This window comes from Megalops cyprinoides, chromosome 9, assembly GCF_013368585.1.
Source record: "Megalops cyprinoides isolate fMegCyp1 chromosome 9, fMegCyp1.pri, whole genome shotgun sequence".
Lineage (NCBI taxonomy): Eukaryota > Metazoa > Chordata > Actinopteri > Elopiformes > Megalopidae > Megalops > Megalops cyprinoides.
Window position 1 is genome coordinate 32993585 of NC_050591.1, and position 25611 is coordinate 33019195.

General features: G+C 45.2%; 1 protein-coding gene across 3 annotated transcripts in view; it reads right to left on the minus strand.

Annotated features, from left to right (window-relative positions):
- Positions 1–4318: 4318 nt before the first annotated feature.
- The window catches only part of LOC118782671 (myotubularin-related protein 4-like), a 33355-nt gene continuing 12062 nt past the window's right edge, over positions 4319–25611 (minus strand). The window contains exons 3-20 of one of the 3 annotated variants that reach the window (XM_036536113.1): positions 22141–22233; positions 19781–19897; positions 17880–17909; positions 16800–16882; positions 16123–16289; positions 15441–15537; positions 14276–14389; positions 13432–13625; positions 12210–12338; positions 11949–12060; positions 11505–11700; positions 10597–10782; positions 9715–9885; positions 9005–9159; positions 7100–8261; positions 6815–6952; positions 6628–6716; positions 4319–6208 (exon numbers count right to left, since the gene is read on the minus strand). In XM_036536113.1, the coding sequence (XP_036392006.1) occupies positions 6031–6208; positions 6628–6716; positions 6815–6952; positions 7100–8261; positions 9005–9159; positions 9715–9885; positions 10597–10782; positions 11505–11700; positions 11949–12060; positions 12210–12338; positions 13432–13625; positions 14276–14389; positions 15441–15537; positions 16123–16289; positions 16800–16882; positions 17880–17909; positions 19781–19897; positions 22141–22233 (3411 nt within the window). In that variant the 3' untranslated portion in view covers positions 4319–6030. The remainder of the gene's footprint in view (positions 6209–6627; positions 6717–6814; positions 6953–7099; positions 8262–9004; positions 9160–9714; positions 9886–10596; positions 10783–11504; positions 11701–11948; positions 12061–12209; positions 12339–13431; positions 13626–14275; positions 14390–15440; positions 15538–16122; positions 16290–16799; positions 16883–17879; positions 17910–19780; positions 19898–22140; positions 22234–25611) is intronic. The other 2 variants (XM_036536114.1, XM_036536115.1) reach the window with 2 other exon arrangements.

The window sequence follows — 25611 nt, forward strand, 5'->3', positions numbered from 1 at the left end:
TACACTTGCAGCCAATCAAATTTGCATGATCTTAGCATCCTGCTAAGCCGCTAGTCTATAATTACCTAATTTGTATCTGCATCTATCACGTCAATAACATGGCTTCATAATATGATAGGTTGTCAGGCATATCTTTCTGCCCATCCACTTTTTGATCAAAAGGGAAATGCTAATTTGGCTTTTTTTGTAGGGTGTCACCATGCTGTGGTGACGACACAGTCATGAGATCTTTGAGGTCTTTGATCAAGCTCTCAAAGGAAAGCTGTGTTCTGAAGGGGAGTGACATGCTGGGGAACAGGCTGATAGGCAGGTAGCTATATGCATTAGAATTCAGTGGTCCACTCTGATGCAGTTCCTCAGTTCACATTCACATGTACTGAGTCTGGGGGAATCCACTTTCTGTTCCAGTACTAATTTCTGCAGTTCTAACTGTTATTAATTCAGTGTTTAAATTAAATCAATCCACCTTTTCCAAGGCCAATAAATGTTCTGCACACGCTGACCAAGGAAGGAACAAAACAGAAAGCTGTTTGGCAATCGGCACTCTGTTTGACTCAACACTGGACAGATCCCACCAGTGTAATCATTAAAATGAAACACGCGCTCCGACAGTGCGGCTGGCTTTCAGCTCCTCCTCAGATGAGCTTTATAGATACAGTAGAATCTCGGAGATCGGAACCTCAGTGATCCAAACAACCCCCAGTCTTAATTATCCCGTGGCTACGTCGCCAGGGTAATCTGCCAAGCTGAAAGGCTGAGCAGAGAGCATGTATTTCCAGTCAAAGGAAGTTATAGCACATTACCATCCTGTAAAATATGATATGAAAAGGGTTGGGGTAAAGATGCCTGCACAGGAAAGCCTACGGAGGAAGCCTGAAACCGCAGGGGTCAACGTGCTGCCCCCCCCCAAAGGATTGGGTGACGCGTTTCCCCCTTCACTGCATGCATGGCTGATCCAGGAGATCAAGGAGCACATTCACTGAAGCAGAGCCTCCTTTTTTCCCATGCCCCCCCCCCCTTGCCCCCGCTTTCATGCCACCCAAAATGAAATCGATAGCCATCAGGACCAGCCCGGTAAAAAGGTATCCATTTAAACCAACCTTTTGATCCTGTGTTCAGCTCTCAATAGGCCCCTACCTGCTGTTTGATGTCAACAGGTGCCCAGCAACCAGAGTGCCTCCCCCTCCCTCCCTCCTTCTCTCCCTCTAGTGTGGAGGAAAACACAACCAACAGAATGTACTGTGATGTGATGTGGTTAAGTTAGTTAGGTTTTGGCTTCAGATCCTTGGTGGGATATCAGCTGTACCGTTGCAGAAAGAGCAAGGTTTACCTGAATTGCTCAATATAAAAGGGCATCACCCTGATGTCTGCTAAGATTCATAAAATGAGTAAGCATCATTACCAGGGAGTTGCCCTGTCATTAGCATGCCAAGTGCATTAAGAAAAAAAAAAACAGCTTCTGTGCTTTCTGCTGAGAAGATTCATGGTGAGATGGGTATCAGGTTTAGATGGAGTGAGTAATTGTGTCATCCAGTGGAACACTTTTAAATCTGACCAGCTAAAACAAGATTCTTTCCCCAAAGGTCCAATAGATCACCAAAGTATAATATTTACTTCTGGGCTGTGTGAAATAGAGCTTAAAAATTTGAATGTGCATACTCAAAAATGAACCTTGTCAAGGCCTTCAAGAGGAATAGCGCAGTTTCGAAAATGCATAGCCAGCGACTTTGATTCTTTAAATGTAAACGTAACCAGACATACAATCTATGCTAACTAGCTGTTTCCCCTTTTTATAAATAGTGTAACAGGAGGCTCCAAAACTGCTGTGGCATACTGTGAAACTCGGTTTTCACAGTATGCCACAGCACACAGCATACAGCATACAGCAAATGGGTGTTTTCCGAATTCTTAAAAAAGTAAAAAATCGTGGCCCCAATAATGGTTCCACTGCCTAAGCAAAAAGTCTGTCCACGAAACACCTTTAGCGGGCACTTGATCAGTTCTCAATGACACCGCACAATAATGGCCATGTTTAGATATTTATTAGGTACGCTTGATAAGCACAGAATGCACGGTGAATGTCCGGTGCGGAATTTATCGCACAGGACATGATGCGCCAGAATAGCGTCTAGATAACGCTGCCAATCTGAACTCATGCTTTTCTTTAGAAAAGGATCACAGAGAGCCTTTCTAAGTGTCACGTGATCATGCGTGCGTCTTTTACAAAGTAGCTAGTGATGTGACATTATGTGGTAAGAGGAGGTAGCTGAACTTTTTTTTATTAAACCAATGGTACACAGGTGGTTTCGGGAGTTTTCTGTAGGCCTCCCCTCCTCCTTGGCTTTTATTTGGATCTCAGTAGCTTTAATTTACGCCACACCCCCCAGCCTCCGCAGAGACGTCTGTCGCAATAGTGTTCTTTTCGAAACACAATATGTCGACATGGGCATCCCCGAGACAATGAACATGCTTGTTTCTTAGTAGTCTTTATCTTTATAGTCATTTATAGTGGAAATGAATTTCGCATTTCGTTTGATCAACGTCCCTACCGTGTAGGCTACTGTAACAGCAAGAGCCAGTAAATTTACCTTGGCATTGTTTCGGGGGACTCGACCTACTTCACACGACAAACGCCTGTAATAAACTCTGTTGGAAATCGAGCTTTTAAATACGCACCTTAGTAGAGTATATTGAGGAAACGTGTACGCAATTCAACTAAAATTAGTTTGTTGATTGAAAAGATGAGTACAGTGCCTTTCTACTCCATCACGTAATCTGTCGGTGTATTTTTGCACGTAAAGTTAGCCAGCTAGTTTAAAATATATTTTTTATGCTTTCAGCTGTTCAGCCGTTTCAGCACCCTGGCCAGCGTCAATACGCTAAGACAGTATATCGGTGTTCCCGATCGGAAAAATGGCTTTCACCTATCCTGGTTCACTGTGTCATCTCAGTACCACACCTCTCACAACAGCAGCCTCGGCTCAACGTTCACCTAAGGACTCCACCCGTCTGTGTGAAAAAAACCCTGCATAGCACTGGTACTTTGCAATAAAGTTTTATTTATGTCCCATTTCATGCAATTCAGCGACGCTCGACAGTAACCCCTGCACAATGCACAGACACGTAGCGTCTGTAAAGCGTCACAAGGCAAAGTTCTACATTGGCAGACACCAGATGACAGAAGTATGTAGCAAAATAGGTTGTTTCCTGTTGGTTTATTAAATTAATATATCTGGGAATTTGATAAATGAAACGAAAAAAAAAAAACACCGCAACAAGGAAAAGTTTTGAATCCCTGATTACAAGCGTAAACAAATAACACAGAAATTAAGATATAAGCCACTTAGGGGGGCAACATTTCAGACAGAAGCTTAAAAATGAATTAAAACTAAGAAAAATTCCTCACCCAAGTCAAGTTGTAACATTAATCTTCTTTCACGGTCCTCCAGATGACTTGCGTACCTTCTTCTGAAGCGCAGCGGTGCTGAGCCCTGTCCGGGTTCTGCCGACGGTTAAATAGGGTTCCGTTCAGTAACTCTTTCACGGCGCTGATATTTGATTACATAAACCTGCTTTCTTCCATCAACGAGCTGAAGGTTCTGGTGCCCGCGGGAACTCTTTTCCATGTTGTACTGGTAGTTCATGTGGCAAAACCCCTGCCGTCGCTGAAAGGGGCACATCTGTTCCATGGTGCAGCACTTTAAAAATACATATACAGATACAGATGTGACGTGCACATGACTGCACGTGTGGACCTAGTTCAGAAACATTTTTTTCCCACTAGGCTATAATGGAGAAGTTTTCCAATAAAAGTAGCAGTTTAACCGTTTATTTAATAGATAGTATTCCATACACTCCCAGTGAGTGCATGAATCTGTCATGCTCATTTCATTTCTAGTACTGAGATTTGATAGCTAGTCAGCCAGCCAGTTCAATAATGTTACTGTGGCTACTGTACCTACATGCTGCTGTACAGTATTATTCCCTCCTGTTAGGCTGACATGCAGTCATCCAGACTATAGTGGTCCCAGTATAGTTCTTTTTTTTTAATGCTGCTCAGAATCTAACAATAGAGATCAGGTAGTTTGCACTCAGCTCAGGTAACAGGTGTGATGAAAAGGTGGAACTTTCTCTGTGCTGTGTAAGTTTTCATCAGCATCAGTTTGTATTGGCTTTACACTGACCATAAAGCTGCTTTATGCACACTGTCTGTCTGTGTGTGTGTGTGTGTGCGTGCTCAAGATTAAAATGGGTCCAGAGACACCCACCTCAAGCTAAAAAGCTAAAAAAAAGCAGACAAAGCAAAAAAAAAAAAAAAAACAAAAAAAAAAAAATTTTTCATTGAAAGCCAGGTCGTTATAAATCCCTCTTTTTCACTTTTAATCACCTCCTGGCCTTTAAGTTGGTCAATGTATTTCTTTACAGTACCCATCGACTGCGTGACAGATTTAGCCACTAGCACAGATTGGAAAAAAATGAGAAACTGATCACATTTTGGGGTTCCTTGTCTTCCCTTTCAGGGGTGCACATGAATGGCACTCAGAATAGGAGAATGTAAGTGAGCATGAATCCCATGATCCACATTTTCACTGCCTCTCCCCACTTTCTCCTCAACCTAAATTTTACTTTAACAGCAACGTTGACGTCTATAGAACACTTCTGGCCTGTAGAAAAGCTACATGTATAGCTACACAGCCATTCCAATTAGCTCCAATAATGCTTGGGTTTAATTCATGAAAAAACTCAGATAAGGTTTATGAAAAAAATGGCACTTGAAAAAAATGGCAGCGGTTTTGAGGAACACCATTTAACATTTGCTTCTTACCTTACATCTACCTTTTCAACTCAAAACTTAACTTGAAAATAAGTCAATATTTATAGTACCTCGGTACCTGCCTTTGTACGTTCTATGTCACTGTGCAATGCTTTCAGATGTATTACTTTAAGAAAACAAATATAAATATGACTCTTGCACAATGCTGTATGTTTATGACACAACAAGGCATCTGAAATGAAATGTCTATATATTTTTGTATACTGAGAGAATCACCCAGCTGTATTATAATAGCTAGTAATAAGCATCCATTTCCAGACTCTGCGAATATACTCCATCAACTTATGCTCACACTGCTTACTCTCATATTAAGCTCATTTGTCCTCTCTGCAATCCAAAGTAACAAGAAAATAGTATATTCTGCTCTGCACTGAAAATATAGGATTGTAAAATTAAATACATTTTCACATTTATGGCAGGAATACACAAGTACAGAACTGCTTTATATACATAAACACAAATGGAATAAGCTTTCAGCCATCTACCATGTAGAAGATTCAGTTCAGGCTGAAAGAAGCTCACAGTAAGCTTATAATGGTATATAGAATGCAATTCTTTCATATGTAACAGTGTGTTGTGCATAAAAACAAACAAATGCAAAAAATTTAATGCAACTAAAAAAACCCAGCAGTGTTTAAAACAGCTGATGACACCTTGGAACCCCTAAAGCTTCTCCGTTTGCCGAAAGACTGTCCCCTCTGTGTGATATGTCAGTCAGAGGAGGTACTGATTAAGGTGCACAGCTTTTAGAGGAAAACTGGAGGTTACCGTTTCCCTGGAGGAGTTCGCAGAGGTTTTTCCCTCAGGCACTGCTTGACAGCAGCTAACACCCTGGGAACAGAAGATCCGTCAAGCTTTTAGCCTGAACCGCACTCATCGGAGCACCCAAACCACAGTCCCTGGAGCATGTAAACGACAGCGACCAGAACGTTTAAACCGCGGTGACCGGATTGTCTAAACCGCCAGTCATGGGAGCGTCTAAACCACCGACCGGTTTGTCTAAACCACTGTTACAGGAGCGTCTAAACCGCAGCCACCAGAGCGTCTCTTCACCTCCGTCTACATCGCTCACAGTGCTCTCCCTCTACTAAATTTTCCGCCCAGGCCCGTCAGGTCCTCCCACACGGCTGCCGGGACAGCGCCTAAGGCCTGGTGAGCATACGGGTGGGCGACGTGGCGGGGCCAGGCTCGGGCTCTCAGCTGGAGGCGGCCGCGATGGGCTTCTTCAGCTGCTGGCTGCGGATGTCGCGCGTGCGGGACTCCAGCAGAAGGCCGTGGCAGGAGCCGCACACCAGCACCGGCTCGTACAGACGCTGCTCCGGCACCGGAAGCTTCAGGTGGCAGCAGTCCTTGCAGAACACGTTGCCGCAGTTCCTGGGGGGGGACCGACAGAACACGATGAATGCTTCAGCTTCCACCTTCAGTGCCTGACATTACAGTCAGCATATGCATTTTACAGCAAAACGGCTTGCCTGTTCAGTTTCCAGAGTAACAATTCTTACCATTTGCAGGAAGGCCAAACCACAGATACTCTACATACTGAACAGATATTCAGCTCCTGCCTTCCTTGCATCCTCTGAGCTTCCTTGTACAGGAGCTTAATAGGAAGTTCTGGTGCTGTCTGCACTGCCATACTATTTTCAGGTGTACTGTTTCAGATCATGGCCCTTCAAGAGTGTGCCAGCAATTCAAAACACTTCCAGCTTCAACAATGACAGAGAAAGAACTTTCAATGTGAAGTGAACCGAGTTGGCCAACATATAGAATATCTGTGGCCAGCATCTGGTGCCAACCTGCAGTGATGGCGTCGCTTGGCCATCCAGAACTCGCAGTCGCAGCCGAAGCAGTGAGAGGCCATGTGATCGGGCACCCACCGCGTCACCTGCGGGTGGAGAGGAGGGGGTGTGGTTTAATGCAGCAGCAGGGCATGCTGGGTAATTAAAACCATCAGAGAGCTGAGGAAGAGTTAAAGAGAGGGACCTGGAGCAGGAGGTCGGGAGTGCTGACCTCTGTGTTCCTCTTCTCCACCTGGTCCCAGCTGCCTTCTGACAGCCCGTCCCTGCTGTGGTCCGAGAGGGAGCCCTCCTTCTCGCTGTCGTCAGACTCGTGTAGGCACGTCTGTGGGGGGGGAATATATACATATATATATATAAACAGCGCACAGTATATATATGTATCATTTTGTTTGAATGGTACACAATGACTCAGCATTCCTGGATGAATGTGCGGGTGAGGCAGGGTTAGGGTTAGGCCCGCAACACTCACAAAGTCGTCCTCGTAGTCCAGGTCGGGCTCGGAGGGCGGGGTGGAGTACTGCTTACTCTCCAGCCTCATCTGCAGCTGCTGCACCTGGCGGCGCAGAGCCTCCACCTCCAGCCTGTACCCCGCCTCCATCTGCCGCAGCCGCTGCTGCACCGCGTCCACGGGCAGCGCCAGCCCGTCCGCCTCCAGGGGGGGCTGCATCGCCGGCGGCTGGGGGGAGGAGGGCGGGGCCGGGTGGCAGGACGCCTCCCGGAGGGCCGCGTGGATGGAGCTCCTGACGGCCGGGGACAGGCTGGAGCGGGCGGGGCTTTTGGAGGGATACACGGTTTTTTGGGGGAAATGCTGCCCCCTGCTGGGCTCTGTGACTCCTAACCCGTTCCAGCTGGGTTTGGCCATGCTCTGCCTGCTCTTCCAGTGCAAGCCGTTCTCACTCGGGTGGTTGTGATTGGTCCAGTGGCAGTTGGGCCGACTCTGGCTCAGCGGTTGCCGCTCACCCCTCCCCCTGTTCTCTGCCTCTTCCTCATCTTCCTCTTCCTCCCCTTCCCTTCTCAGACCTGCTCTCCTCTCACACCACGGCTCTGGCTTCTGCTCGGTGAGTGTCTCTGTTGAGTCCTCCATTAGTGGTGCTGCTGGGGAAAGGGAACCTTCCCTGCTGTGCATCAGAAGTGCATCATGGGATACCGGTGTGACGGAGCTGGGGGACGGAGGCCTGCCAGGGGTCAGACACTCACCCCCAGCTTCCTTTGGCCAGGGCCCCTGAAAGGGGTTGTCACCCAATTCCTGAGCCTGGGGGCCAGTGGCTGTAAGGTGGGTGGTTTGGGAGGACCCCCCGTGCACTATGGAGTAGTGTGAGGAAGGCAAAGGCTGTGTGGTCATACAGTCCTTCATTAAGGGGTTGTAGTTCTCATCATTAAGCTCCTCCTCTCCTGGGAATCCGGGAGGAGCTTGGTCATCAGTATCAACTCCCTCATTATCCACACTTGTGTCCTGGGTGGCCTCCTCTTGCCTGCCTCCGCCCCCCCCTCCTGTCGCAGACACGGCCTCCTGTGCCAGCCGGGCCTCTGGGCAGAGCTTGTTCAGGTTGGGGTCACTGGAGGTTCTGTTCAGGGTCACCCCGTTTTCACAGGCTAAGACCAGGTTGTCCATTGAACGTGTCTTTGGTAGCCTGTAAGAGAAAGGCTTCAGTAATTATCCGAACATAATGTCTTATCCAACACAATACATAATGGATAATAAGTAACAATACATAATGGATAATAAGTAAGTAAGTAAAGTTCAATTTCTTGTCTGCCAAGAAGCTAAAATTGCACCGCATTCAATTCCTGATTCCTTTTTATTACCACAAGGGGGTGCTCTGCTAAAAGCTAAAACTACATAAATGCATTCTGAATCCTGAACTCTGAGTCTATAGTACAAAAACATAAATAAACTGTTTGTTGAACATGTGGCTTTTACATTCTGTGAAAAATGAATTATTAAATCAAGTTTAGTCCATAGCAAACTCTGTATTCAATTTGGCAGCATTCTGGTGCGTTACAGAGGCAGCGTTGGCTCATGAGCTTGGAACAGAGGGAGTAGAGATCTTACCTTCAAACTGATCATATGTGCTTTCATTTGTTTTGCTGAATACACTAATGAGCCATTAATTAGCTAATCCGTACCAGTCATCAGCTAATCTCCTTTCCTTTAAGTGCATCTTGTGATTCAATTTTTTCCTTACGTTACAAAATTGCAAGGCATTAGTACATACCCACTAATTACCTGACCTGTGGATTCAATTCTTTGTGTTTGAAACTTAATTTCTCATTTAAAAATTCTAACATGACATGAAGAAAAACGGCAAAATTTCTGCCTGCCCTGTCTCAAGCTCAGGAGCTGCCTCTGGTCAGAGGGTTTGGGAGATTGGACCTCTCCAGGAGGCGTGAGGTGAGCTCGTCTCCCTGGGCGGAGGGGGACAGGTAGAGCTGGACGTCCTCCTCAGCCGCAGTGCAGGGGGATGACGTGGGCAGGTACACCGCCGTCCACAGGTGCAGCGCCCAGGTGTGGCAGATAGGGTGCAGAACCTGCAGGTGGGAACGAGACAGGAGCTTCAGCTCACTCACAGCACTGGCATGTGGGCTTTAAAGCACTGGGGAAAAAACAGCAGTGCCAAAATAAAAAAGGCAACGGGATTGTTCAAAACCTACTGAGAGAGACAAAATCGCTTTTTAAGCAAACTACTTAAACACTGAGCAATTCAAAAGCATCCACTCTGTGGGTCATAAATTAGAAGTCCAATCAATAGAAAAAATGGCCCTTTACAAAGGGAGTGATTCAGCAAAGTCTGAGCAGAAAAATGCATAATGAAAGGATGCTTTCTTCTTCCTCAACCCCTCTCAATTTTAGTGCTAATCACATCTATGCTCCTCCACCTCAAATGAATCAAATCTCACTTATGCTACTTACAGTGTAATGTGTCTACATGCAACTGGTTTATTGATACCTATCTAGTGACTTTGCTGAGTGAGTGACTGAGTCAGACAAAGAGAGTGGGTCTGAAAGAGTGAGTGAGAGTGAGAAAGGGAGAGAGACAGAAAGAGAGAGAGACAGTGCTAATGTCTATAAAATACTGCGATTACCATGTCATGGCTGGAGATGTACAGGAAGTTGTGGAAGTTCTTGTTGCCGTGACGCAGCAGGGCCCAGACGGAGCAGGTGTGTTTGTGGATGTTGCGGGCCTCTCTCTCCTTGGCATTGTTGCACAGGAAGGTGCCGTACAGACAGGAGTAGGTGTGCTGCACCAGTTTTACCTGCGACCACCATCACAGAGAGACAGAAAAGCTAACTAATCCACGGAGAGCTAGGGGCGGGTTTACTGGCTATAGCAGAGGGGTGAAATGCACTGCGCACATCACTGGCCCTCAGCCAGTCACCGACTGGATCCCTCCGGAGTAACAGCGCTATATCCTTTTACCAGTAAACAGACCACAAATGCACGTTCAATTCTTTTTTTTACAGCGAAGACATGAAATATGAATTTGAACATTAAAGGCTCAATGTAAAGGGCTTTTACTGACTTACAGGTTATAAATTTCAAATGCGTTTCTTGCTGTCATGTATGCATGATACCCCTTGTGGCCTTGGGGGGGGGGGGGTTTGCAGAGTTAGTACTTTCTGCAATAGCGTGTAGTGAAATGACTACATGGCCACATCCAAATGAGCACTGCTATCTGTCCTCTCCTGGAGAGGTAGTCTCAAAAATAGTAGCCCACCAGTAAGTTTCCCTGGGTGAGTCCAGTGACTGTATGATATATGGCAGTGTATGTGCTTGGTGTTGTCTGGGAGTGTTGTCTGGCAGTCTGGGAGTGTTGTTACCCTGATCTGATACTTGTCTTGTGCTGGACGTTGCTCTGAATAAGAGTGTCTGTTAAATGCATGTAATGTAATGTAGTGGAATGAGTGTGTGTGTGTGTGTGTTTGCGTTTGTGTGTGTGTGGGGGGGGGGGGGCAGTGGTTCTGACCAGGAAGGCCTCGTTGAATTCGAAGAGGCAGGGGAACTGCCTTAGGAGCTGGTGCACGCAGTCCAGCCACTGCAGGAAGACGGGGCACTGCTCGCTGGTGTCCTCCGTCCCCTCCTGGTGCCCGCAGCGGTCCCCGAACTTGTGCCCGAAATCCAGCCACTCTGTCTCCACCAGCACCTGAAAGCCCTGAGGACACGCCCGGCTTCTCAAAAAAAAGCACATCCCACATGCACAAAAGGAAGACTGAGAGGGGAATGTCACCTAAAAGCACAAGTCAGGTGTCTAAGGCTGTTTACCCTTTCATTACGCTGTTTGCTTAGTGGATGCTCTTATCCAGAGCTGACTTACAAAGTTTACATATAATCCATTTACACAGCTGAATGTTTACAGAACAATTCAGGTAAGGTGCCTTGGTCAAGGGCACAACAGCAGTGCCCTGGCTGGGAATTAAACCAGCAACCTTAGCATTACAAACGCTGCTCCTTTGGCCTTCATGTTATTGACTGGTTGGCTTGACTTTTTTTATCCTAAAACTTTACATTTTCCATCATAATCCCTGAAGCACATACTGTGAGGGTACTGCTTTTATATAGTAGAGAAACACAGCTGCTATCTCAGTGGTGTAATCAATGGTGCAGAGAGCAGTGCATTGTAATGATAAGGAGCAAGGCTCATTAACAAAAAAAAGGGTTGCTGGTTCGATTTCCCACTGGGGCACTGCTGCTGTACTCTTAGGCAAGGCACTTAATCCACTTAATTGCCTCAGTAAATATCCAGCTGTAAAAATAGATAAAACTGTAATCTATTTAAGTCACTCCAGATATGGGTGTCTGCTAAATGACTATGCAATGTAATGTAATGTAATCTCCACATTAATGGAGCTGGAATGGCACTAAAGAAAGCTGTACCTCCAGCGTCCTGTAATAGGGGTCCAGCAGGATTTTGGCCAGTGACACAATCTGAGGCGTGCGGTCCCAGCCGTCAGAGCAATGCACCAGCACAGGACGGCCCTCCCTCTCCACCGCAGAGCACACTACAGTGGCCGCCTTCAACATGACGGACAGGTGCTGCAGCCAACGGGTGCCCTCCAATGCTGACAGCCAGCTGTGAGTAAAACAGGATAATCAACACCTGTATCACTGTCAAAGTTTCTTCCCAGTAGGTGAGAAAATAGATGATGCCACATCAGGAATTTAATGGTTACGATCTATATGCATGCCAATGCAATGTCATTTCTGTCAGCCGGCATCTACAGAGCCTGGACTGCACTGCAGAATTACGTGGCTGAGCTGTCCCCCCTCTCTCTGGTGGCTGGTCTCTGGTCCGGTAGGAGGCCAGGCAGAGCCACTCACCTGCCCGGGTCGGGGATCTGACTGCAGACCGCCCGCAGAGACTGGAAACTGCTCCGGATGGAGTGGATGTTGGCCATGCCCATGAACTTCACTTCACAGTTGGGGTAGTACTCTGTATAAACACACACACACACACACACACACACACACAAGGGGTCAACACAGGGTGGCCCTCTAGTGCCTTTACACTAGGAGACTATGGTAACATGTCTGTTGCTTAGGAACGATGTCACACAGCGGGATGATGGCGTATGTTCTGACCTTCGCACTCGCACCCTCCCCCTTTGGCGCGGTTGGCCACGGCGGCAGGGTAGGAGCGGGCATCCAAGATCAGCAGTTTGGGTGGAGCTCCTCTGGCGTCGGGGGCAGGGTGGGCGGACAGGGAGGAGTCTGTGAAGAGAGGGGGCGGGGCAGGGGAGAGAGGACCAGTGAAGAGAGGGGGAGGGGTACAGGATATAGGGCCAACATCAGCGGGCCGATCAATGCTGTAGCACATACTCGTGTCCTCTTTAGGACACAGCTATAGCGCCATCTGCTGGCCACTACAGCATCCCTCACTGGCCCATCAACAGCAGACCTTTGCACAGCGGCCCACACCACACAATGCGAGCATGCTCGGCAACATTGCTCACAGACAATCACAACCTCAATACAGCTGGTGACTCATGGGTCAGACATGAACCCATGTGATCTGTGGTGAACTGTGGCGATCTCTACATACAAAATCCCACCAACTACCCCAGTCTTTCAACAGTGTTGTCAAAAACTGTTTTTGTTCTTTAAAGAATGTTGTATGATGACAGTTGTAGAGGTAAATAAATATTAAAAAATAAGCTAAAACAACCGGCACATGTACAAAGACTACATGCTAAAGAAAGTATCTACATGACAAACTGAATCAACAAGCATACATAAACTGTGCTGTTAATAAACATATCTAAAATAAAAATTCATTTATTGGGATCACATACTGCAGGATATTTGTGTTTTCAGTTCAGCTCATGGTTTCATTATGTTACATCTCAGTGATTCTGTGAGGATTTCCACTGAATTGCAGGTATTTTGCTTCAAAAGCATTAAATTCAATTTAAGGTCCTGAAGCCAGGAGATCTTTACGAAAATATTTGGCCAATCTTGTTGTCCTGCTCCTATTCATTTCCTTGTTACTCTCACAGGGAGCTGAAGAGACACTCTCCACCAGCTTAATTCAGTCTTCTATTCTGAGACTCTGACACAGAAACAAGCTGACAAAAACATGGTTAAATGCATTCAAGTCACGATTTGTCTGCCTTGATACCAGCAGCCTACTTTAAAACCTTTCCCTTGATTCTGAAGCATGGGGCTCCATAACTGAAAATACCCATCTTCCAGAGCAAAAGTTTTGCATACCAGGATGACAGAACTTAAGTCAGTAAACCTTACTCCAGAATTACTCTAAAATATCTTAATTCCTGTTTTTATTACAGACATTCAGAAGACCTACCAAAATCACTGGAGTTGTCATGGCTTTCCCCCTGGCTCCAGCAGGGGGCGCTGTAGTGAGAATGGGTACCCGGGTTGAGCAGGCAGGCTCTGGCGATGGAGGTGACCAGGTACTCATCCTCCTTGTTCCTCCAGCCCCACCAGCTGATCTCGGGCTGGCTGCAGCGTGCGATCACGGCCCCGTTCCGCTGGTGCCTGACATGAGAGCAGCCAGACGCTGGATCACACCGCTGCGGTGGTGTGTTTATCTGAGCAGCACTGGAGGTTTCGTACTGTACTGCGCTGTATGCTGAGGTGGTGTATTGTGTGGAGTGGTACTACAGGTGTGTGACATTTACATTTACATTTACTCATTTGGCAGAGGCTTTTTTCCAAAGTGACTTACAAGTGAGGTAGAGTACAACACAAGTAAAAAGCCATATAAAGAGTCAACAATATTAGAAGCACTGCATGACCAGTGCTTCTAATCTTCAATGGTTGAATTAATATTCAATGAAGAATTAATATTCAATTAATTCTTCAATGGTTGGCCAGACAAGGTACAAGTTAGCCGGTAGAGATAATGAGTGCGTTAAAACATTAGATTACATCTTTTTTTATAGTAGGAAACAGTTTTGAGACATGACAAATTCTTTTAGATGGTAGTGTTTCAGGTGCTCAGATGAGAGTGGAAGAGTTGTGCCTTCAGACGTTTCTTGAAGACAGAGAGGGACTCGGCAGAATGGGTGAAGTGTGGAAGTTCAGTTCACCATCGGGGGGACAACGGCGGAGAAAGTGTGTGTGTGTGTGTGTGTGTGTGTGTGTGTGTGTGAGGAATGATGTCCGGCTTATGGAGATGGCCTCACCTGTAAACCACCACTGGGATTCTCTTTCCAGACCTGAAGGAGGCCACACACTCCAGCTCTTTGTCTGTGATCCACACAGGAACCAGCAGCTTCTGAGGGTAACTGCGGCAAAGCCTAACAGGGCAGGGAGGAGAGGACAGAGTCAGGATTACTGTCCAGGGCAACAGTTACACAAGAACTAATAACCGTACTCTATAACGTCTGCTTCAGCTGAATGAGAGGGAGTGTGCAACACATTTATGGACACAGTAAAACATGACCATACCAGCACCAAACACTAAGTAAAACTGTAATGAGGCTCTTCTGTGGAGGGAGCGGTCTCTGTAAGTGTTAACTTTCTGCTGCAAGCAATATATGACGCACGCTACAGAAACCTGATTCAATATCCTGACGGAAAATCCATACAGAGGGGCATATATTAGCCTTTCCCAGAGCTCTGCCAGCAGCCCTGCCTCCTTCCTGTGCTGCTGTCTCCCTGTCTCCCCTCTCCTGCTCCTCTCTCTCCTCTCCGGCTCCCCTCTCCTGCTCCTCTCTCTCCTCTCCTGCTCCTCTCTCCTCTGCTGTTCCTCTCCCCTCTCCTGCTCCTCTCTCTCTTCTCCTGCATCTCTCTCCCCTCTCCTGCTCCTCTCTCTCCTCTCCTGCGTCTCTGCCCTCTGCTGTTCCCTCTCTCACACTCCTCCTGCCAGCCAGCTGTGTCCTCCCTGCCCCTTCAGCCCTGAGTCCGCTGATGGCTGTGCTGACTCTGTTCTGCTCTCTCTGTGCCCAGTAAATGTACTGTGTTCAGCCGGTGCTTTAATGAATGAGTGTAATGGCTCGACGCCACTGTTGCATTGTTTTGGGTGGACCCTTTATGTGTTTGCATTATACAGTCTGTTATAAATCCTCTCTCTGTCTTTATATCCATCTCTCTCTTTCTGTCCCTCACCTCTCTCCCTCTCTTTTCTCTCTTCCTCCTTTCCCTCCTCCCCAAAGAAAGTCACATGGCACAGTCGTATGGAGTAGCTAGCAACATTTGGCCTGTAGCAATGAGGCTGATGCAGCAGACACATCAGCATGTAGGAAGCAGCACCATTAAGAAAAGACAGGAATTTGACCGGCTGGCAAGATACCAATACACACAAGGCCCTGAGACGGAGTGTGTGACTGTGTCCTGTCAGGCACATACTTGTAGTTGCTGTTGATGTCTGACACTCTCCAAGCATTCTGCATGTCAAAGCCCATCCTCAGCACCTCTGTCTCGTACCTCTGCCGGACGTGATCAGCTGACAGAAGAGAGGCATGATGGGAAATGTGAAGAAAGAGAGGATACAGCAGTGACTGTGGTCTTCAGAATGGTAGTTCAAGACCTCAAGTGTGATTTCAGTAGAGAGGCTCATTAATGGCGCTACGGTAACAGTGTACCCAGATGATGTATCCCCTTTGTGTGTGTGCACATGGGGAGGGAGAGAGACACAGAGACAGAGAGAGAGAGAGAGAGAGAGAGAGAGACAGAGACAGAGACAGAGACAGAGACAGAGAGAGAGAGAGAGAGAGAGCGAGAGCGAGAGAGAGAGCTACTGCAGTGGTTATCATGTAATGGCTCAGGATACTCCTGAGGTTCTTGCTGACACTGCACTGTAGGGACCAAATGGGAAGGGTATATGGGGATGCTTATGCATGTACACTGCAAAACAAACTACACATATACAGCTAAACAGCTCATTTGCCAAACTGATCATTTCTTCTACGTATGGTTTCACTCAAGCTCTCCATCATGAAATCATGAAATTTAGAATCTTCTTGATGGCCAGTGTACAAGTGCATGTATAGGGTCTAATGTCAGGGTGTGAATTCTTTGAGGTCGTCACCTGGGCGGCACAGGTGTACGTGCTGGTCCTTGCCATCACTGCTGCCCCCTAGAGACCAGGCATGGTAGGCGAAGGCAAACAGGTCCTCCAGGCGGGCAGGGGGCGCAGTGGCTCTGCTCAGCCTCATCAGCCAATCCTGGCACTGCTTGAAGGTGGCAAAGTGGCATCTGACCAATGATAAAAAGGTCTCTCCATTATCTGACCTTCATTACTTTTAGCTATGTGATACTATGTTTTAGTTTAGTGCTTTAAAACCGTTTCAGTACTAAAGCTGCAAACCCCACTTACTGCAACACAGACAGTGAGGAGACTGATGCTGATTGACTGGGCTGTCCTGGAAAGTCACACAACTTACACGTCTCCCAAATCAAAGCTTGGAAGCAAACATTCAATAACAATACTTATGTTTGTTGTGATGTGTTTCCTTACCAGAATCACAAAGCACAGGGGAAAATCTGTGCATTGGTACACAAAGCTACTGACGGATTTCTGCTCTAGTAGGTTAAAACTGGCAAACACCAAGGCACACGCTTGAATGAAGCAGAGTGATCAGAAGGGAAAAGGTGCAGTGGCACTGAGTGATGGCACTGTAGAAGACATCTTTAACCACACTGGGATATTACTGTAACCTTTTAGGAGAAAACACTGGTCAGCACGGAGGGCACGTCCATACTCACCTCACCACCTTGGAGTCCTTGCAGTTGATGTGCAGTTGGAACATGTCCCTGACCTCCACACTGTCAATCAGCCTCAGAGGCACCTGGGAGGGACAGGAAGAGGGCGGGGCTGAGTCTGGGCCCTGCCCACAGTCAGGGGGGCTCCCCCTCACATGACAGCCAATCAAAACACGGCTCCCCCGACACAAGTGGTCTACCATTACTCCCATTTATTAACATTTATTCATTTGGCAGACACTTTTACCCAAAGCGACTTACAGGTGAGACAGAGTACAGCACAAAGTGAGGCAGAGTACAACACATATTTTCATTGTCAGACATGCATTCACATGTCTCAGTTGTAATGAACAGATGAATACAATGTTGAAGGCACTGCTCTTGTGAAGTACTGCAATTCTGCGGACATAGGCAGTCCTTGCTGCCTGACAGCGAATGAGTCATCTGTTGACACTTATTCCTAATCTATTCTGGATAAATATGTCTGCCAAATGAATATTATTAATGACGACAATCATCATTGTCACCCTTATCTTCCTGTTCTTCATTATCATTGTGAGAAATATGCGTACGTGCTCAGGAGCAGATAGCTCTCATAACCGCCAATTATTTCAAGCTAATTTAGCATGGCACTCAGCAGGATACACAGATGAGTATATATTGTACTCTCAGTGTGGTGATGGCTTGTATAGCAACATCAGAGAAGTCTTTGATTCAAACTTTGGGAAGATATGTCAGCCATAACTATGTGGAGGCACAAACCAGTGGATCTGTAACACTGTCACTTCCTGGCACTGAGCAGGATTCAAAAATGCAATGAGGTTCAGTAATGTCAGTACATCTAAAAATAAAACTGAAAAGTGATATAAATATGATTGTCCAGTGCAGTTATGTCTTATAATGTTTATCACATTTAAGAGGGCAATGCGATGATCAAATGCTACAGTAAGTTTAGAAACCAATCCAGACTGTGTTGGTTCATTGTGCTCATTGGTGGAAATTAAATCACTACTTCCTGCCAGTGTAAAATTAATATTTGGCTCTGAGCAGCTTTGTTCTGTGAATGGGAGGACAGGTACTCACTGAAATCTCACTGTCCACACCTGCATATTTCTACAACACGAAACCGTTCACAGGGACATAAAGAGAGAGAGAGGGCAGGAGAGGGAGAGAAATGGAGAAACTATTAAAATAAAAAGAAAACCAAGGTTAAACACAAGAGACATACAAACAAAAGCCGTGACAAGCAGGTTACGTGAGAACTCAAACTGAACAGAAAAAAATGCTGTCAAGATGTAGAGCAAGCTACAATTGATGTGAGTTGATTTCAATGGAGTCAAACAAAACGAAACAATTAAGACTAATGAAGAAGAAATGGGTGAAAAGCTAGATGGGGGAACATGGGGAGGGAGGAAACAACTATTGGTATTTGCCAGCAACATCTCTTCCAATAAATCATTTCCGATTTGTAATATCAATAAGCGAGGAAAAACCAAATCTATGTCTCCACATCTCACCAATTCAATACCACTGCGACCACAGGAAACAAAGAGGAGTATACACTTCTGTTGTGCTCTCCAGAGTAATAAGATCACGATGCAGAATTTGAAATTCACCTCAGAAACACGGGTGGGTGATGCAGGTGTACTGCTGTCTAATTCAGGCATCAAACTTATGCAAAAGCTATCAATCAATGTCTACGAGAAGAATATTAATTAGGAGGAAAAAAAAACTTCCCATGGAAGCACTCTAATTCAGCTGAACAAATGTCAAGGCACACTTTACATTCACACTCTAACTCTAAGGGGAGATAAAACAACTATGTGGATAATATTAATGGAGTTTATACTACAAATGTCATTTCGACTGCCATATCTATGACTCCGCTCCCTTTGCCAGTAAAGGTGGGCAAGCTGGAATCAGCTGCAAGGATAACCCCCTTGCAGGGTCAGGAGATTGCCTCTGTGTCCAAATAGACCCAGCTCTTAAGTAATTTAGAATGCTGACTTTCTTCCAGTCTATCAGATACGAACTCCCTGTAAAAGCAATTTATCTAAAGGAAAATTGCAATGAAATATTAATGCGGAACATGAATATGTTTGCAAAAGATTTTACATAAAAGGCCAAAGCAAGTGATCTCCTTTCATTACGTGGACATCAGCTGTGGTTATTGTATACATCTGAATGCATCACACATTCTGTAACAGAAGGCTGATATATTTCCTATTTTAAGAAATACAAATTAATTACAAAACACAACTGAAACAAGCAAAATTCCCAGGTCTTGCAAAGCTGGTCCTAGCTCTGATTCTTAAGGAGGTGCAAGGTTTCAGTTGAAAAGACGCCAACATTTCACAGCCAGAAAATGTTAACAATGGCGGCTCTGTCCTGCTTAGGCTGCTGGCTGATGTCAAAAGCCATGAGGCGGATTCTGACACAAGCATTGTCTGAAGTCGTGAGCTAAAGGACCTTATAAAAGGCCTGGCAGTTACATGAAAGACTGCACTGTCTTCAGAGCTGAAAGACTGCCAACTCTGAGACCATGAGACTGAGCCACATAGTCAAGTGGTGTCTGAAATATTTAAGAACAAGGATGTGGTCTTTCCACACACATAGTGACATGGTATTAATGATGGTGGATAAAAATTTCAAAAGGACTTACTACAAATGTCAAAAAATGAATAATATACCCACACACTGTTCAGATGTTCCAAAGTGATTAATTGTAAAACAGAATAATGTGTCCAGTTATACAGACTTCATTGGGTGTAACACTACTTTTTTGAACTTGATAATGCCCAAGTAGATGGAAACATTCTTTTTGGGAAAAAATGGGAGCATTTAAACAATGTGCATGTACACTGTTCTTTTCTCTTCTGTTTTAGCACTTATTGTCACACCGCAAATCTGCCAGTCATTGAATATGCATGTGACTTCCCATTCCTTTATGAGAAATAAAAGCCATAGGCAGGGCACACACTTACATTAATGACAGAGTCCTTGAGCTTAATATGAAGCCTGTAGTTGGATATGGCGATAATGGCATCGTCGGCATAGCCCAGATATTCCACCCATTCTCCCTGAAGAACCGGAAACGGGACCTGAAAGGGTAAAAGCAGGAAAGCGAATCTGGTTAATCCAGCAACAGCCTCAGTGCCCTTCATGCACTCTTTATCTGAGCCAAACAGGAGCCAGAATTAATGACTAAAAGAGACCTTTCCAAGAACGCATTATCCTCTTGCTTCACTTAACAAAACTGCTCGAGAGAAGCTGAAAGGGGTAACTTTTACAAAACTACACATTTAATTAAGCTCTCCCAGGGCAGATGTAAAATGAAAGCTTGTGTTAAAAACCTGCTCTAATACAATAACTGTCAGTTCTGTGGACGAGAATTTCTCTACGCGGTTATGATGTCGGATGAAATAAAAACAGAGAGAATAACACACCCAGAGGTTTTACGCATCCATGCCAAACCTGACTCTGTAGCAACTCACTCTGCAGTTTGGCAGTCAGTGAGCTACGGGGGGCTGTGACAGTATTTTATACTTCATTCAAATGCAGAGGCCTTCAAAGCATCCAAAAAATGTGTCAAAACACTTGATTTAGTCAGTATGCCTGTTGCTCAAAAAAAAACAAAAAACAAAACAAAACACTCACAACAAGTAAGCATCTCTTGGCACTAAGCAGTGTGAGGCAGTGCACTGGTTTTAGACAGAGGGGAACAGAAATGTCTTTCTTTTCTGATCCTCTGAGCTCTCAGTTTCTGCTTCCTCTCAGCTCAGCGGCCTTATAGTTAGCGTCTGTCTGACTCCAGAGGGCCGTCCTTGCAACCCCCTGCAGTTTAGGTTTTGAAATGGCATCTACTTGGTGTTCAGCATTAAAGAGACTGACCAGGGCACCAGCCTTTAAATCGTGTGTTCTCTGTGCCACTGCTTTGAGTCACAGGACCCCAGGTATCAGGAGACATCCAGCTTTATCTCATGTGAGAAAAAAGAAGCAAAGCGCACACACCATAGAGTTTTTACTACAGCTAAGCATCATTTGATGCCGTTCCTTACTTTTAAAATAGTGCACGCACCATTGTTACGGTAAGCCCAATAAAGGACTCAGTAATTCTGCACAATGATGAGCATTTCCTAGAAGTGCCCGGTTACCCAAAAACACACACGGTGAGATGCATTTCTGTAGATTACAGCAGAGAGAAAAACACTTTGGGAGGTTTTGATATGTAACTGTACCACCTGGATCTGAAATTTTGAGACAATGAAGATTTTCTCCTTATTCTAGCATTTAAGTTCTGAATCCACACCACATACCCACTTTTCTTCCTGCTGTGGACTTCTATACTGTATTTTATCATGAATATCACAGCTAATCTCATACAGTCACAAAGCTTTGAGGGTACTACATTAAATTTCTAAATGTCCTATTATGTAAATAATTACAGGTAGGTTTGGCCAATCTACAAGCCATACTAAAAAAACAAATAAAAAAAAACAACTGGGTTTGAACGTTCATTTAAAAGCTTAATTTTATTAATATACATGCATTCTTAAAACTGTGCCTAATAGATGTTATTTCAAACCTAGTGCTTCACACATGTGGTCATGAAATGTTCTGATTGCTATTCACACACATTGCAGTGCACTTGAAATTTTTGCAATTTGCTCAAAACATGCCTCTACAAAAACACTGTCCTTCAACACTCACACAATAAATTTGAAAGTAAATACTAAAATAAATTTAAACCAGGTGGGATGTTTCAAACACTTTAAATGTGTTTAAAACATCCCACAAATGAGCTGAGGCTGGCTATGACATTTCACAGAGCTTCCTGAATAGCCTTGCTCAATCGCTTTTTTCTTCTCTCCAAATAAGCATATTTTTACAGTAGCCTCTTGAGGTTTGTGCTAAAGACCTACAAGAGGAGTCCTGCCAAGCACTGATGTTAACATGTGGAAACAACTGAGATCTGAGGAGAAACAGGGGAAAATGTGAAGCAGAAGAGATAAGCCTCGGAAAACGCAGGCCTTAAATACTGTCATTAAAAAGTCATACTGTCTCTAAAGTCATTACTTACTGCACAGAAACCATGGACCACATTATATACAAGGGCCTCCACATTCATTCCTTTAATTCCTTTCATTCAAAAAGTATGACATGGCAAATAAATGTGTAATGGATAGTCCTTCACCCACACACACCTGCAGAAGCCCCGCCCCTTTACCTCCTTACCTGCAGAAGCTCCACCCCTTCAGTCTGCACTCAGTTTTCCCACACACCTGCAGAAGCTCCGCCCCTTCACCCACAAACCTGCAGAAGCTCCGCCCCTTTACCTGCTCACCTGCAGAGTGTCGGCCTCCTTCACCAGCTCCTTCTGGGGGAAGAGGTCCTTGGCGTGGATGTACTCCAGACTGGGAGGGCCCTCCTCTCCCTGCTGGAGACAGAGTCTTTGAAACACACGAAGGGCATACGCTTTCCCCACTACATCAAATCACTATATCAGATTTCCTGGTATACGCCCTCATCCAATGCACCACGCAACGCCAATCATATCACATCCTGTGCATTCTGTTCCTTCACCATACAGCAGCACAGTGCGTTGCAAACATTAGCCATTTTCCCAACACCCTGAAGAGTTCCTGTTCTAATGGGGCTTATTTGTTTTGAAATCCAGGGTGTCTGAGACCTGGCTAATGGATATTTCCTATAACTGCTGCAGCCCGACAATCCAATGACAGTGGGATAATTAGAATTTAATGAACATGTCTCCCATGTGCCAAAACAGCCATGCTAAATTATCTGTCAGTCATTCACCCCCCGATGAGACAAAGCCCGCCGAGCTGATCGGATTATCTCCGGCTTTCAGGAAAAGACAATTGAAGACATAAATATCAGCATTTGTACTTTGATATCCGCATGGAGAGACCTCTGGCAAAACAGGTCACAATTCAATCTGCAAATTTCCTTTACAACCCCCTTTAGACTGAGCACTCCAGTACCCCCATCACCTTAACCAACCCATACATTCATGCACACCTTCAAGTACAAGGATAACTGACAAAAATATGCATCATAGATGCCAGGGCAATTCTGGAGTCACTGCTGACATGGCTCCATCTTTTATATCCTTTCCCTATTACTAGGATTACTAGATTATGTTCATACTTTCAGCAGTAAACCAGGAAAGATAATCTTCATCTCAAGTGGAGTAAAATCTTAAATTTTTCTTTAGCATTTACACTTACTGATGGGGAATACTATAAAAATATATCAAGAAAGCCACTGTTAAGATACTAAAAAATACTTTTGCGGATCCTCTTATTAGTGCCCTTTTGCCATCTAGTGGTATGACGAAGGTACTGTCCCTACTTTGGGGGAGGGGGGAATTCAGACAGTGACTGAATGAGAGTAGTAGCATTTACAGGCCCGCTTAGTCACAGCCAAAGACAACGAGAGAGCACTCTACAGCACACAAAGAGGCTAATCCATTAAGTTTAATTCCAAATCCATTCTCAGTGCATTATTTATTTGCTTCAGAGACACACTTATCCATTATACACCTTTATTTTACACAATGTGCAACCCTTTTATACGGCTCAATTTTAAACAAAGCTGTGAAGTAAATCTTCTTGCCCAGGGGTATTACGGCAGTTTCCCTAGGGGGATTCAAACCCACGTCTTTAGAGCTCTGAAGCAGTCACAAGAAGCCGTGCATCAGCCATTTTAAAAATCTAAATTCCAGCAGAGTGCAGAGTCTGGGCGGTCTTTAGTCTTCTCTCACAGGTGCAGGCAGAAAACTCTCCACCCGATGAAGTTCTTAAGGGAGCTGACTCAAGGACAGAATCTTTTTTTAATGCTGAAATTGACCAATGACACAGCAGCATCCCAGCCTCACAGAGCTCCTGTCCAAATGCAAATTTAAAAAGCACAGAATAGGGCACTAGAGAATTGGAGGAAAGCGGGATTAGTATTACTGGAATAAAAAAAAAAAACACCCTGATGTCAGAGTGCACTCTGGTGAGCCCGCGGTGTGATGACACTGCCACAGCAGAGTGACAGGGACCATCAGTCACAGATGCCCACCTGTGACCGGTGCGGACAGCGCCCTCAGACAGGTCCCTGTCCCGTTCGGGCTCATTGGGTATTCTAAGGGACGTGTCAGCAGGGGAAAACGCTCTGGACATAAATCACTGCGGAGCGCTACAACGAGAGAGAGATTTAACACCAGCCCCTGGAGAGGAGCAGACTAACCCCCATCCATCACAACTGATCACCCTCAACCACCACACACACACACACACACACTCACACTCACACACACACACACACACACACACACACACACACATACACACACACACACACACACACACACACATACACACACACACAAACACACACACACACACACACACACACTGCCACCACCATTTTTCTTACTCTCAAAGACCCACTGGGTTTTAGAGCTTGGCAGCCTGATTGGTTATTCTGCACACTGGTTACACTCCCCTCTATTTGCATCCTACCAGGGAAACCCTGACACAGAGTTAGCATGGCAACGAGGGGATGAACAAGCACAAGATTAGATGATTAAGAAAATTAATTAAAGGTGTCAAAGCCCACTCTGAATCATGGCACTCATAGATAAACTGTCTAAAGTGTAGGACAGATAAATATAATTGTATTGAATAATGCCTCCTGAGCAGAAGTTCTGGGTCTCTTCTTTAATAAACCAATCACACACAACCCATATTTCATGAGATATACTGGTGCCTTTTGTCTCTGTCTGATTACTGACTCTATAAGAGGTGATTTATTGCCAAACCAAAAAGTGGTTCATGAAATGTTCATGATTCAGTGCAAGACTGGAAGTTTAAAATGTGATAATACCCATGTTTTAACAGTGGAAAAAGCTCAGTCTTCTATTTGAGGACTCAATCAATTTCAGTATTACAGCAGAAAATCAGATCAATTTCTGTATAATCTTTCTAAGACATTCTGAAGAGAGAGATGCAGACATTGTAAAGACAAAATTGTCCACAAAAACGTAACCATTACAAAGAAAATGAAGGCATCATCCTTAAGCAGGCGGCTGGTTTTGGAAGCGATAAGAAGGGAGGAACAGGTGGCACACTGAGGAGATAATACAGACCTAATGACTCAGGACAGGCAGTCAAATGGCATATCTTGCCGTTGGTCTCTGTGTGGCGCGACAGACACCAATAAATATCGCACACAAACTTTAATAACCTTGTGTGCACTGGCAGACCACATTGCTTATTGGCCCTTGTGACAGCACAAAGACAGGGCTGGTATCACCCCCCCCACACTAATGACTTCCTGGACTTCTGGAACATGCAAATGTGTTTTATTAATGCCTGTCTCAGCCAAGCACACCCATTCACTGTTTTTATTCAACACTGTACCTCCCAAGGAAAGAAAATTAAATGAAGATCTGAGACTGCCAAGGCGGTGTTTGCTCTGGCGCCCTGTATTGGGCCAATGTGGAGACCTGCCTGACGAGCAGCTCCAACTGATTTCATTTTGCTTAGTCACTATGCTACCTCACAAACCCTCCCTCCCCCACAGCCGTTGAGAAAAAAAAAAACACACGTACTCCCAGATCAGGGTCTCTAAAGCAATAACACGACTGAAATAGCTGCTGTTGCTTGTCCTCTTCCTCCTTTTTATAAAACTTTCAATAAATACCTAAGAGCATATGGTTATAGCTTTAAATAAATAAATCAATAAATAAATCTGTCTCTTTGCATGGCCACCGTTCTAGGGATGTAATTACACTAGGAGAGGTCAG